Source organism: Dendrobates tinctorius, unplaced genomic scaffold (assembly GCF_039654945.1).
Source record: "Dendrobates tinctorius isolate UK_male_01 unplaced genomic scaffold, ASM3965494v1 ptg000157l, whole genome shotgun sequence".
NCBI classification, from domain to species: domain Eukaryota; kingdom Metazoa; phylum Chordata; class Amphibia; order Anura; family Dendrobatidae; genus Dendrobates; species Dendrobates tinctorius.
The window spans coordinates 11,322,746-11,338,675 of NW_027361824.1; the positions used below are offsets into that span (position 1 = coordinate 11,322,746).

At 47.5% G+C, this 15,930-nt stretch overlaps 1 protein-coding gene across 1 annotated transcript in view; it reads left to right on the plus strand.

Annotated features, from left to right (window-relative positions):
* Positions 1–15,930, plus strand: part of FAM168A (family with sequence similarity 168 member A) — a 91,421-nt gene that overhangs the window by 51,784 nt on the left and 23,707 nt on the right. The window contains exon 3 of the mRNA XM_073548573.1: positions 7,056–7,143. Coding sequence (XP_073404674.1) covers positions 7,074–7,143 — 70 coding nt within the window. The 5' untranslated portion in view covers positions 7,056–7,073. The remainder of the gene's footprint in view (positions 1–7,055; positions 7,144–15,930) is intronic.

Sequence of the window (15,930 nt, forward strand, 5' to 3'; positions counted from 1 at the left end):
CTGGGGCGTGTGTTATGAGGCAGTGGTGGTGGTATGAGGTATCTCTGCCGGGGCATGTGGTATGAGGCGGCTCTGCCGACGCGTGTGGTGGTATGAGGCATCTCTGCTGGGGTGTGGTATGAGGCAGTGGTGGTGGTATGAGGTGGCTCTGCTGACGCGTGTGGTGGTATGAGGCGGCTCTGCTGACGCGTGTGGTAGTATGGGGCATCTCTGGGGCGTGTGGTATGAGGCAGTGGTGGTGGTATGAGGTATCTGCCGGGGCATGTGGTATGAGGCGGCTCTGCCGACGCGTGTGGTGGTATGAGGCATCTCTGCTGGGGTGTGTGGTATGAGGCAGTGGTTGGTGGTATGAGGTATCTCTGCCGGGGCATGTGGTATGAGGTGGCTCTGCTGACGCGTGTGGTGGTATGAGGCGGCTCTGCTGACGCGTGTGGTGGTATGGGGCATCTCTGGGGCGTGTGGTATGAGGCAGTGGTGGTGGTATGAGGTATCTCTGCCGGGGCATGTGGTATGAGGCGGCTCTGCTGACGCGTGTGGTGGTATGAGGCATCTCTGCCTGGGTGTGTGGTATGAGGCAGTGGTGGTGGTATGAGGTGGCTCTGCTGAGGTGTGTGGCAGTATGAGGCGGCTCGGTAGCAGCTGACACATTTCTTATGTTGTGGACAGTTGAATGAGACTATTGTGAAAATTCTTTCAATGAGGACTATTTACCAAATTTTGCATGTTGTTGATTTGGACCCAAGATTTTTAAAAAGCGTCCATTGCGGAGATATATATTATAGTTCCACTTATTTTATTCCATGGTGCTCTAAATGTGAAATATTAACTCCATTAGATGTCGAATAGTTTGATTGTGAAGTCCAAGTGGGTGTTATCAGAAATTGTGCATCGGGGTGTGTCCTTCTCCCTTTTATAATACTGACCAATCGTAAACAAACAGCAACACGCAGTAGGAAAGAACACGCCACCACCACAGCTCAGAGCAAGTTTCTGTTTGTATCAGATGTATGACACACGGCCCTGATCTCCTTAGTTTAACCTCCAGCATAATTAGAAAGCACAGATGACTAAATCTTTTTCAGGTAAGGTCGCTGCAGTCATTGTGAGGGCAGGACAACAGAGTTTACCGGTGTCACATTACAAACCCTTCTATCAGCTCTCCTCTTTCTGACACGGTCAGCTCTACTGTACTTCCTTCTCCTCCACACTGCCTGTCCAGAGATGTCACTAATGACACGGTCTATTGTGCTCAGGGGCCAGGGCAACCTGTCTTCTTACAGCGTATACAGGAGTAGTCCAGAACAGGCTACTCCTGTGTGATCTGTAACGACTTGAACTAAATTGAGAACCACCATACTTTACACTACACTAAGATTTGAGCTGGAAAATTATATGTTTGGCTAGTAGGACAATTACAGCCTTATTTACCGGTACCAGGTGCTTGATGTTTAACACTGTTGTAATTTCATAGACTACAGCTATTTGGGTTTTTGGGCCTTTAAATCGTGCCGATCCTCATCCTCCCATCCATCTTATGTTACTGAGCGCAGCATGTCTATTCCTAGACTGCATGAAGAGACCAGCTGTGCCCGGCACACAAGCTGCTCTGCTCCTGCCAGATGATGAATCGTCATTCTGTCGCATTACTAAATCATTAATGTTTTCCAGATCAACTTTATGGAGTCTGTAAAGTTCGTATATGCCAGCAAAAACGCATTTTTATACCGCACTGATCTGTCATTACAGCATGTTAATTGTACATGAATATGACTACTGTAATACTGCCCCCCATGTACAAGAATGTAGCTACTATAATACTGCCCCTATGTACAAGAATATAACTGCTATAATACTGCCCCTATGTACAAGAATATAACTACTATAATACTGCCCCCTATGTACAAGAATATAACTTCTATAAAACTGCCCCTATGTACAAGAATATATCTACTATAATACTGCCCCTATGTACAAGAATATAACTACTATAATACTGCTCCTATGTACAAGAATATAATTACTATAATACTGCTCCTATGTACAAGAATATAATTACTATAATACTGCCCCTATGTACAAGAATATAACTTCTATAAAACTGCCCCTATGTACAAGAATATATCTACTATAATACTGCCCCTATGTACAAGAATATAACTACTATAATACTGCTCCTATGTACAAGAATATAACTACTATAATACTGCCCCTATATCTAATATATAAAGCTCAAGTGTGTGTGTATGTATGTATGTGTGTGTGTGTGTGTGTGTGTGTGTGTGTGTATGTATGTCCGGGATTGGCATCCGCACCGTCGCAGCTACAGCCACAAAATTTGGCACAGTCACTCGTCTGGACCCAGAGAGTGTCCTAGGCTATGTTGTGAGGCGAAATTTTAACCCCGCACGTTCCAATTCACCAAACAATTTTGCCCCTATCTGCATAATGGAGAAAAAGTGTGTGTGTATCAAGCCCCGCCCCTCGTTATGATGTCATAATGGTTGCCGTGGCGACGCTGATGTCGTCATAGGTTGCAAGCCCCGCCGCTCATGATGTCATAATGGTTGACTATGGGATGGAGGATGTGTGGGTATATGAGCACTGGACTATGGGATGGAGGATATGTATGATGGTATATGGGCACGGGCCTATGGGATCGTGGATAGGTATGATGGGTATTTGGGCACGGGACTATGGGATGGAGGATAATTATAATTTTCTATAACTAACCACAGTTAGTTACTATGCCCGGGCTCTTCAGCTAGTAAAGAATATAACTACTATAATACTGCCCCCTACGTACAAGAATATAACTACTATAATACTGCTCCTATAGTAGTTATATTCTTGTACAAAGGGGGCAGTATTATAGTAGTTATATTCTTGTACATTGGCGGCAGTATTATAGTAGTTATATCCTTGTACATAGGGGGCAGTATTATAGTAGTTATATTCTTGGACATAGGGGGCAGTATTATAGTAGTTATATTCTTGTACATAATACTGCCCCTATGTACAAGAATATAACTACTATAATACTGCTCCTTTGTACAAGAATATAACTACTATAATGCTGCCCCTTTGTACAAGAATATAGCTACTATAATACTGCCCCCTATGTACAAGAATATAACTACTATAATACTGCTCCTATGTACAAGAATATAACTACTATAATACTGCCCCCTATGTACAAGAATATAACTACTATAATCCTGCTCCTATGTACAAGAATATAACTACTATAATACTGCTCCTATGTACAAGAATATAACTACTATAATACTGCCTCCTTTGTACAAGAATATAACTGAGTGCTGCTCAAAACTATTTGTTTGCTTCTAGTATGATACTTGCACATTACAATCTGGAAAAAGTGTGCAGAATTATAAAGACTTCAGGTGTATTGCGCTGTGTTCATACATTAAATACCAACAAAGATTCCCCTGATCAAATAGGACAAATAACTAGTCCAATAACTCAAAACCTCACATCAAACTAGAAAACCCTTCTAAATCTTATTCTGCGAACCGGAAGAAACAAGGGCCAAAGGGTATTCTTGGACCAATAAATAGATTTTATTAATAGACAGAGCAACACTCACTAAACAGGCGAAAAATAGTAAGGGGTTACATTTTGCTCAGTAGTACATTTCAAGGTCTCTATAAACGAAAATGATATGCCAGCTGCTAGTTCATGAATTCTAAATACATTTTATAGAAACACTTATTAATCCAACCAACACATAGTATATATGTTTGTGATCCTCCAAAGAGATTCAATAGAACTATAGCTGCTGGGCTGAAAATATGGGCAAGTGTCAGACAAAAAAAATACCAGAAAGTGCAATTAGTGATTTCCAAATGTGCAGTTTGTGCCTTCTAAATGTCTAAAAGTGAGTCCCCATGCCTGGCGCCCCTATGTGCGTTTCGTTATAACTTCAGGGGACTCCTGAAGTAGTTATAGCGAAACGCGCGTAGGGGCGCAAGGTATGGGGACTTGCTTATTTGATTGGCCTGAATAATTGCTGAATCATAGGCCCATTGATGCCTGGAGCCTCCCGGCCACATCCCCCATTCTTCCTCTTTGTACCTGTACTGGTGCGTGTCCTCCGCTGGAGAGTTACACTGCGCTCTGCTGGTAGCTACTTGTATAATTTATACTGTCTCATGTATTCTTGTATCATTTTCTAAAGGTTCTGATCCTTCAGGACATTTGTGATACTTAGGATTTATGAAAAGCGAGATGGAGTCTCTGTGATATTTTAATGATCTTCTATGCCTGATGATCCCTTAGCCCTGTCTTTTTGTCTTGGCACTCTCCACACAATATTCGTCTTTGGCCCCCTTCCTTCTACCCCCTCTCCTCTGTCTGTGTTTGGGGGGGGTCCTCTCCTCTGCTCGTCTTTGGGAGTACCCTCTTGGGCCCCCTCTCTGACCTGTCCCCCCTCCATCAGTATTTGGGGGGGCCCTCTTCCCCTCACTCTTTACTCCTTTTTGAAGAGGTGGTCTCCTCACCTTAACCCCTCTAGTGTGTTTGTCTTTGGGGGGCCCCCTCTCTTTGACCCCTCTTTTCTCTGTCATTGGGGGGCCCCCTCTCTTTAACCCCTCTACTCTCTTTGGGGGCTCCCTGTTATGAATGGTGAATGGGTCACCGAGGAGGAGAGCGCAGTAGGCTATGCCACCAGAACACCAGAGAGGTTGGTCGCTCAACGGATTGCAGACCCCTGATCTTAACAAAACTAGCCGTAGCCGTGGAGCGTTCCTACGTTGTCCTAGACACCTCGTCACAGCCGGAGGACTAACTAAGCCTAAAGACAGAAAGGTGAAATCTAAACTCCCCGGAGCAGATCCCCAAAGGAATAGACAGCCCCCAAACATATTGTCGGTGAGACAAGATGAAGCACAAACAGACAGAAAATAGACTGAGCAAATGATGGTGCCTACACTGACTAGACAGGACAGAAAAGGCACTGTCTGCAATCGCGGAAAAACCCTAACAATTCCCAAACGACTGATGTACAAAAATACTGAGGTTTGCACAAACCTCGTCCCACTATATCAGCACTCAGGTGTGAACTGGCGGCTAGCAACAGGCTAATACTGCAGGGGACTAGGCAAACAAACACAAGATACAAAAATACAGGGCAGGAGCCAGCAGCCCCAGGGGGAGCAAGCTGACCCATGGCAGCAAGGCAAAATCAGATGCAAAGGGTTTAGCAAATGACACAGCTGAAAAATGCAGGATCAGGCAGGAGACAGAAATCCTCAAAAGCAAAGAAAGGAGTATCACCGGCAGCCACTGAGAAGTCTGCTCGCTTATGTATTCCCAGTCACTACCCCCACTCCTCCAATTATCCTCTGCAGCTGTTGGGTTATCATGTTGACCAGCTCCACTACCAGCAGTATCCATCAGAGGGAGCCTTGCCTCAAATGTTGGATCAAGAGAGTTCACAACAGCTCCCTCTTTGACCCCTCTTTTCTGTCCGTCTTTGGGGGCCCCCTCTTTGATTTTCTCCCTCCCCCCTCCTCTTTACAGTAAGTCAGCTGGCAGTATCCCCTTCTTTGAGGTGGGCTTTGTCTGTGAGCACACCTCAAAGCTGCGACATGTCAGCTGTTTTTAACAGCTGACACGTGCCCGCAATAGTTACAAGCGGAATCGCGATCCACCCATGCCTAATAGGTAGTTAAATGCTGCTGTCAAACTCTGACAGCGGGCATTTAAGTGCACTTCCAGACGCCCGTCCGGAAATACGCGCAGCGGCGATCCCCGTCACGTGATCGGGGGTCATTGCTGCGTTGCCGCCACAACCTGAGGATTCTGCTGCATAGAGGCGATCTGAGCTTCACCTCTATGTAGCAGAGCCGATCGCTCTACGGCAGTGTGTCGCCTCCTATTGAAGCATGCCAAAAGTAAAAAAAAAAACAAAAAAACATAAGTTCAAATCACCCCCGTTTCGCCCCAATCAAAATAAAACAATAGAAAAAAATCAAACCCACACATATTTACATATACAAAGGGGTGTCTATACTCCGAAGAGGACAGATCAAGTGGATTTCAGAATCCTGAGAAAAGTTCCCACTTCTGCTCTGACAGTAATAATCTCCATCTGTGCGTGAGAACCAGATTAAACGGTGGTTTACGGCCGCTTCTTACTGGTAACTCGCGGACCGCAGCCTCGGGATCCTTGTATCCTGGGGTCACCGCACAGCGGAGGATGGGCGATATCTGGGATGATGGATACTGTGAGCCTTCTCGCTCCTGCTACGTCCTGCTCTCAGCATTAAGACGTCTTCTGAAGTCACTTAAGATATTCCCTTATCTACAGACAGCAGAGCTGTGGAAATGTTTCAGTGGATCAGCGATGGCCCTTCAGGATTACCTGCAAATCTTGGAGAGGAAGCGCCTCCAGGGTGGCTTCCAACACTGATGAGACGGCCGTATCTGTCACCTTTTGGGTTTAATGAAGAAATTTGTAACGTGCTACAAAAGAGACAAAATAAAATCTAGACACTAGGAACACTCGGAGTGGACTCGCCTCTGAAATATTTGCTGTAAGAGTAATAAAAGGAACTTGACAGGAGCTGTGGTAGAGGTCACCCCTGGACCCCATTGGGGTCCCAAAATATTTTTTTCAAAGTGGTAAAACATCTGGATTTCGTTAGACTGCAGGATATGGGATGTTTTGGGGGAAGGTTTATTGGATGTGACACCGGTCACCATTGACCTGTACACCATGTATTGGTCAGTTCAGATGTGTGCTGTCTGTGGTCCTGACTTGGGCTACTTTCACACTTGTGTTTTTTTTGCGCTCCCATAGACTTTAATGGTTTTTGGTGAATTGCATGCGTTTTTTTGAGACAGGTCGGGCGCGCACTACAAAAAAACGCATGCGCGTGCAAACGCATGACTATGCACACCCATGTTAAGTATAGGGGAAAAAAAACTCATGCGCGCGCAAAAAAAAATGCAAGTGTGAAACCAGCCTTATTAATGTGGATAGTGGGAGAGGTTATAATCACTCTCATTTTATTGCATTTCTTGTTTTCTTGCAGAGATTCCAGTCTTCCACCATGAATCCGGTTTACAGCCCTGTCCAGCCAGGGGCTCCCTATGGAAATCAAAAAAACATGACCTACACAGGTATGAAGGAACAAGGCGTTGGTCAGACTCCTGTATTGTATGTGCATCTGATTGTCATGTACAAGGTGTGTGAGTGAACCTCATATTCAATTAGTGTGATGGAGGTTGGGTTGCAAGAACCACTGAACACGATGTACCATGTAATGGCACCATAATGGCCGCCATGGTCACCACCCATCTTGAACAGTTTCCCCCTTCCCATATAGTAATGTGCCACAAACAAGAAGTTGATATCCCCAACCATTTCCATTTTATTTAGGTGTATCCATATAAATGGCCCACCCTGTAGTAAGCAGAAACAGCACATGGACATAATGCAGGAGTCCTGAACAGTAGCTCCAAATCCAGCACACAAGTGATAACTCGATAGTAAACGGCAGCATGGAGGACATTACAGAACAGGAATGATCTATGCTTGTGGGAAACCGGTACTGTGATGAAAGAATTGCTAGATGCAGCAGCATGAAGCTCATAATGCAGCATTAGTGTAGCTGTGAATCCAGCTCTAGGATGGCATTAGAAAACTTTCTAGAAAGCAGAAAGTACTTACTGTGCTACTGTTTTTTTTTTTTTTTTTAAAGAAATATGTAGTGATTAAAAAAACAAATTAAATCTCTTGCATGACAAAATAGTGGATGCTTTTAAAAGGCTGAGCTGACGGGTGCGTCCTGTTATAGTTCTCATCTGTTACTGCTGGGCTCGGGACGTGCAGAGAACGCAGTGTTCTTGTGTAAGGTCGGCTGCACAATGTGCTGATCTCTCACTAAATGCCACCTCTCCCTGATACAGAAAGGACAGTGTACCAGAGCGTGGGCACCGGACCCAGTGGTCTCCGATAAGGCTGGCATTCCTAAAGGATGAGTACTAATGTCGTGTATGGGTAAATGCGGGGTGTTCCCGACGTACAGCGGGGGCCTTGCATCAGAACGAAGAAAGCGGCCCGGTCTCATCGATCTATGGGTTTTGCTGGAAACAAAGCCTGATTAGTCTGCGGCCCATCGGCGCTCTCGTGGGTTGGCCGTCTCTGCGGCCCACCGGCGCTCTCGTGGGGAGGCCGTCTCTGCGGCCCACGCCCACCTCCTTTCTCCAGCTGCCTGGTGTATTATAACATTACGATGTTTCATCAGTGATTATATATCTATACATCTGTATTGCCAGGATTTTCTAATTTAACCCATGACTCATTTCTGACAACTTCGTGCCATATACTTCTCTAGTGTCAGATTCTGACTTCTTCGGGGTTTCCCTACACCGGGACTCGTGAAATCCTCCTCCCGCTCCATCGCCGCTGCTTCTAATATTAGTCCGTGCCAATATATCACTGGCAGGGATGGATACAGGCGCTGACGTCACCGTGGAGTTAGCGTGGGGTTACACGGCCTGGAGGGGAACGTGACACTCAGGAAATGGGATACTCTCTATTCTGTTGCCGTGGAAACAGTTTCCAGATAATCTCGCATTGTAGTTATGTAACACATGAGTGAATCTGTCTCTGGGGCGACTCTCCCTCCAGTAACTCGTTATTTAGCGCCCCCTGTTGTCTGATAACCTACTGTAGTTGTGAGCCATGAAATTCATGATCTGGGTCCCTTACTTTGAACAATCAGCGGTGTCCATGTATGCTGAACGCTTTTCTCCTTTTCGTTAAGCCAGAAATACATATTCGGAATTACGATTATATTTGGGATCCAAAAGGTCGAAGGATTGTAAAAATGAAGATCCAGTGAGCAGTGTAAAGGGCAAATCCATAACACCTGCCGTCTACAACTGCTACCTGCCCCGGCGATCAAGTCAATAAATAATGCAGATCTCTGCATTTTTATGCCTTTTTTTTTTTCCTTTAATTTATTTCCCCTGATTCAAGGCTGGCCCCATGTCGAGGTTCTCTGACGTGGAGGCTGGACTGATATGCGGTATTCCCTGTCCGTAGTATGGCGGCACAGAGCACCTACAGTTTCATAATGCGCCTCTGTATAGGCTGCTTGTGTATAAGGCCTTTTCTGTTATTTTTGCACCATCTTTCACTTTTTTTTTGCCTCTGTCATCACTTTCCTTTTACATTTAGTCTTTTTGTGCTTCTATATTTATCAGGTTTTGTTTTTAAATAATTATATGATATTTTAATTTTTTTAAATCTTCTCTCCCTCTGTGATTGCACAACATATTCACGTCACCTTGTTTTGGAGGGATGCTATATTCCGTGTCAGCCCCCGGGGGAGTAGGCAGCGATTACAGAACTCAGTATGAGATGCCTGCGGGTGTTCGGAGCGATACCTGCATCCGTGCCAACGCTGCCATGGTACAGCGAGCGCCCGTAGACAGAGGGAGAATCGGTAAATAATGCTATACCGCCATATGGTGAAGAGCTACCTACATCTCTGATGCACGTGCTGTGCTGGAATTCAGGATCTGTGTGTATGGACCCCTATAGGAAATCCTGGCTTAACCTTATAGATGTGAGAGTTTGCTACAGTTGCATGCAGTCAAGACCAGGGGTGCGCAATCCATTTTCTCGAGGTGCCATATAAGAAACCATGACTGTTGTGGAAGGCCAAACGAATAGGCAGAAATTAATTCTGCTTAATCTTAACAGAAAATTACATTTTTATAAATATAAATTGCATCACTTAATGTTTAGCAGAATAAAGTATGCTGACAGCCCCTATGTACAGTATGAATCCCTACCTGCAATAGGAGTGTCCACACAGCCCCCTATGTACAGTGTGTGCCCACACATCGCTATATACAGGCACACATCCCATACCCTTGGGCTATGTGCAAATGTTGCAGATTTTGATGCGGATCCCTGACGAAGGAGATCAACTCCGAAACGCGCGTCGGGGCGCGTTATCAGGCACCATTTACTGGCTCACTAGGTAATTGTTTTACTCTTGGCTCCCCATTTTTTCTCCCATTGTGTGGTTTTTGTTTATTCAGTGGCGGTTTTTTCTTAGCACGCACTGGTATTTATTGTCCATGTGATCTGTGCACTTTATTTCTCTTGTTGGCCTTTGCCAACATCACATTGCACTATATATAAAAAATTCTCTTTGGGGGCTTTAACAAGTATATAATTACAACTTTTTTACCTGCCCGTTATTGAGCCTGATTTACATGGTTATTTAAAAAGCTCTATGTCAAAGCTTATTATATTATAATACCATGTATATATTTGGGATGCCTTCTTATTTGTTTAATGTGTACACCCATTAATATTTTAATAAAGGTTATTTTATTTATTTTGTGTGTTGCGTATATTACATCTATATGATGCCTTGCCGGTTTCATCTTCCACCATACCCAGTGTGTACAGTGGTTCTTTCACCGGATGGTCTGCCATCCATTGTTTCAGAGGGGTTGTTTTAATATTTAGTTTTTATATTATATATATTTTATTAATTATCAAATTAATATAGGACACTACCCTCACTGTTTTAACAGATATACTTTATTAGCATGACTTCCAGCCTCACTGAGCATAATGCTATGTGCACACGTTTTAGTTTTTGGTGCAATAAAATCTGTGTACGATGTGTGCTTTTTATGCATTTTCACGTGTTTGGTTCTCCTCCCCCATTCACTTGAATGGGTGAAAAACGCTGAAAGCATTTACTCGCTGCAGATTTTGGGTGAGAAAACAACACTTTGCAGATTTGAATAAATCTCTTGGAGTTTTTTTTTTTTTTTTTTTATTTTTTTTTTGCTCATTGTTCAGTTAAACACAGTGGAAAAAGCTCTTTACGTTTGTTTTTGCAAAAGTCATCACCCTTAGGATGCATTTGTCCAATGGGTGCCACAGTCCTCTTACTCCTCTGCCCTCTTCTTGATGAAGCTCAGTGGAAGAGGAAATGGAACACTCAGTGATTTGTTTCTGTTACCATGGAGACACTGATACATTGTGTTGTTACTGCCAGGTCCCTGCTCAGTTTACAGGTCTCCAAATCGTTCCGATAGAGGGACTTGTGACCTTTCGCTGATGTGCTCCAAGAGTAAAGCGCCCCCTACATAACTTTACAGCACAGATAATTTTCTCCTTCGCCTCATTGGGGGACACAGATACTGTGGGGTGTATGCTTCTGCCGCTAGGAGGCTGACACTAAGTGAAAAAAAGAGGTTAGCTCCTCCTCCGCAGTATACACCCTCGCCCCTATTGCGGGCAGAAATCAGTTTTTTGCTTAGTGTCCTATGGAGGCACACAGTCTGGATCTCTCCAGACTATTCTTTTCTATTTTTTTTCTAGTTTACTATGAAGATGAGACAGGGGCGATGGATCCTATTGAAAGGGTCCGATCTCCCCAAACCATCAACGGGTGAGCACGCGTTGAGTATCGTCTCCGCGTATACTTTCCCGCACCGAGGGACATATCTGGGACTTTTCCCCAGACTTCTATTTTTGTTTGTTTTATGAAGATGAGACAGGGGCAACACATCCTATTGAAAGGATCCGATTTCCCCAAACCATCAACGGGCGAGCATGTGCGAGTATCCCTCCACGTGTCCTTTCCCGCGACGTGGGACATTATGCCAGACTTAGCCCTGTCCACCCCTAGGCATTGAAACCATGGGCTTGCACAGAGGCACACGACTAGTCTGTGCGGCCCCCACTGCTCCACCAACGCTAGACGGCGGTGCTGCAAGGTGGCAGACGGTCCCTCTCCTCACCCCCTGAAGGGGTTAGATGGAGTTGGGGTGCCTGCACTGTCCTATTTTTTTTTTAATCAAAGACGCCCTCACATACCTGCGCTCAGGCTGAAGAGGATCATCGGTGAGGAGACGATCGGGGAGGGCTCCTGCGAAGATTTCGGGCTGGAGCCCACAGCCGCAGCACGCCTCGCGGCGTCCACTAGCCATGCAAGAGAAGGGCTGGATCCGTCAGGGACAGGAACGCTGTGCCGGTCAGTAGCGCCACTTTTTGGTACTGCGCCCCCCCCCCCCCCACAGTCGGGTAGGGGAAAAATTGAGGCCGCGGCTTCGGCCGGAGCTAGGCCGCGGCCGGAAGTTCCGTCCTCGGGGCCGCGTGTAACTTCCGTCAGTCCGCCCCGCACTTGGAGGCGGTAAAAATTGAGGCCCCGGCTTCGGAGCACGGGCTAGGCCGCAAAGTGGGAGTACCGCCCCTAGAGCGATTTTACAGGCTGGTGCGCGCCAGAGATGTTGGCGCGCGATTTAAAGGAAGCATCCAGGTCGGGGGGGGTGCAGGACTGGGGTAAGTGCTGCCCGAGAGGCCACGCTATAGGGAAAAACGAGGGGCTACCTCTTCCCCATATCCCCAGCAGCGGACAGATACAGCATGTCCGAAAAAAGCAAAGACGCACACGTTCTTTTACGCGACATGCATCTCTTGTCGGGCTGTGTTTCCGCGGGCGCAGAGCAAGCATTTATGCGAAACCTGCGAATCCAAACGTGCCCAGGAGCCCTCCCCTGCAACCGCGACCAATGTGTCATCCCCTGGAGTGGGCCCGATCACTGTCACAGTACATGGCGTCGCTTACGAGAGCAATAGAATCCCTTCAAGCCCCAGATGCCCCAGATAGGGGCAGGGACAGTGTTTCACCGCCTTTAGAGGGAATCTCCACCTCACAGGAGCCTCCGGCCTGCAGGGGCCGCCCTCACTCCAGGCAGACCCGGGGGAAACGAATCCACACGATGTCGCCCAGTCCATCCGGTGCCTTCGGCATCTGTAAGATCTGCTTCTCGCTCCCCGTCACCAGTGGTTGATAGCGAGCAGACCTCAGATTGCGACTCAGACGAGCCCATTGACCTGGACACTCCAGAGTCACGTGAAACAGTGGACAGCCTCATAGAAGCCATCAATCATCCCCTGGGGATTGAGGATGATACCGCAGCGGCTACGGGGCATAAAGTGGCATGTAAACGAGTGAAGCGGCCGCACAGAATTTTCTCCTCTCACCCTGAGTTTGAGGACATAGTGCAGCGGCACAGAGAATGTCCAAATCGGCGTTTTTCTCGGGTTAAAGGGCACTCGAAATGCGTTCTGTTTGCTCCGGACCTCCGTAAACAATGGATGGAATCCCCGATAGTGGATCCTCCAGTTTCACGCCTGGCCACTAAGACCTTGTTATCTGTCCCTAGGGTTTCCTCGATTAAAGATCCCACGGACTGCCTTATTGAGAGCCTAGCTCATTCAGTATATGAGGCGTCAGGGTCTGCACTCGCTCCCTCGTTCGCAGCAACTTGGGTAGCCAAGGCTATGATATCATAGTCAGAAACATTAAACAAGGTCGCGCAGGAGCAGGATCTACCTGCAGAGATCTCGGAGGTCAAAGGTCAGATGACGATAGCCGGAGATTATGTAATGAATGCGTCTTTGGATGCGGCCAATTGTTCAGCACTTGCTGCCGCTAATGCAATCTCTATCTGGAGAGCCCTATGGTTGAGGACATGGCAGGCCGATTCTACTTCCAAGAAGTCCTTGACTTCCCTGCCTTATCAGTGCGGCCGCCTATTTGGGGAAAAGTTGGACCATCTTATCTTCGACTCCACAGGAGGAAAGAGCGGGTTTCTCCCTCAACAGAAGGTTAAACCGTTTTTTCGTCACCCGGTTCAGGCACGTTTTCGGGCCTTTCACAGTGCCACCGGCCATTCTAGGCCGGGCATGACTGCATTGGTCAGGTAGCGGCCGCTAAGCAGCCTGAGCCTGGTCCGGGACCCGAATAGGAGACCGGTCCGGGGTCATGCGTTAAAAGACTCCGGGTGGACTACGGGGCCCAATTCCGCCACCTCAGGCCGCCCCAACCAGGATAGGGAGCGGCAGGTCATATAGAGCCAACCCATTGGGGAGAATGCGTGCTCAACAGACCAGATCGAGGGGACCCAGATCCTAAGGATCATCTGCTAAATGACTCGAGGTCTTTACCAGACGACACCAGCAAAGTGGGCGGCCGCCTACTCTGTTTTCACCACGTCTGGGCCAACATCGCTCACGACGCATGGGTAAAAGAATTGGTGTCCCCAGGTTACAAAATAGAATTTGTCAGATACCCTCCAAGATGTTTTTTTTCTTTCCTGGCTTCCCAGGGTGGATACCCAGGTAAGGGCTCTATTGGGAGCCATCAAGTCGCTTCTGCACAACGGAGTCATTGTTCCAGTGCCGGAACACGGAAGAGCTCAGGGGTTCTATTCCAACCTTTTTGCGGTTCCCAAAAAGGACGGGTCTGTCAGGCCTGTTTTGGACCTAAAGCTTCTGAACAAATTCATCAGGATCAGACATTTCCGGATGGAGTCTCCGTTCAGTCATAGCGGTCGTGGAGCAGTGAGAATACTTGGCTTCAATTGACAGCCAGGATGCATTTCTGCATATTCCCATTTTTTCCTCCTCATCAGAGGCGTCTACGCTTTGCCATCAGCGTTCAGCATTTTCAGTTCGTAGCGCTACCCTTCGGGCTAGCCACGGCTCCCAGAGTGTTCACAAAGGTTATGGCAATTGTCAGGGCCACACTGCATTCTCGAGGCATAGTCGTCTAGCCTTATCTGGACGACCTCTTGGTCAAGGGCCCGTCAATACGGGCATGTGAGGAAGGTGTCAACATCACGCTAGATATTCTTGCCGCTTAGATGGTTGGTCAATGCAAAGAAATCATCCCTTGTGCCAGCTCAGAGGATCTCTTTCCTAGGAATGATCTTCGACACTTGCTGAGGGTTGATAATTCTCCCTCAGGAAAGGGCGCGCCAACCAGTCCCTCATACCATCCGATCCGCGATAAGGATCCTAGGGAAAATGGCAGCAATCGAAGCGATACCTTTTGTCCAGTTCCATCCTTCACCCCCTGCAGCACGCCTCATGTCAGCCTGGGACAAGAATCCTTTCATGCTCGATCGCTGGTGCAAACTGTCCTCTCAAGTCAGGCAGTCGTTCGGATGGTGGATAACCAGTTCCTCTCTGGCCTAGGGGAAGCCTTTCCCCCCCATGTCATGGGCTGATAATGACAATCGACGCCAGTCTCCTCGGTTGGGGAGCGGTGTTTCGCCACCACACAACCCAGAAACGGTGGTCGCCACAGGAGAAACGCCTCCCGATCAACGTATTGGGGATACGTGCAATTCAGCTGGCTCTGCAGAAGTTTCATCACTTTCTAGCAGGCCGCCCCGTCCGGATTCCATAGGACATCGCCACGGTGGTGGTTTACATAATTCGTCAGGGGGCAACCGTAGCAGAACAACTATGCGCGTGGTGGAGCACGTTCTTCAGTGGGCCGAAGCAAACCACTCGGTGATTTCGGCTGTCCACATCCCGGGTATGGAAAATTGGGCGGCAGACTTCCTCAGCCGGCAGGGTCTTGCATCCGGAGAGTGGTCTCTACATCCCGAAGTTCTTCAACAGATATGTCAACTGTGGGAGCTCCGGATGTGGACCTGATGGCTTCCAGAGTGAATGCCAAGGTGCCCACATATGTCGCTCAGGCCAGGGACCCGCAGGCATTCGCGGTGGACGCGTTGGTTCTGCCATGGAACCAGTTTCGCCTCCCATATCTATTTCCCCACTGCCACTACTCCCGAGAGTCAGCAAAGGGATCAAGACGGAAGGGGGGCCGGCGATTCTGCTGGCCCAAGACTGGCCCTGTCGAGCGTGGTACGCAGATCTAAGGCAGCTGCTCGCTGACGTTCCTGGGTGCCTGCTAGAGCGCCCAGATCTACCGTCTCAAGGGCCAATTTGCCACCCGAACTCGGGGACCCTGTGTTTGATGGCAGGGCCCTTGAATCTTGGATTCTAACCCAGGCAAGGTTCTGGAGCAAGGTGGTCGCTGCAACGATTAGCGCCCGGAGGCCTGC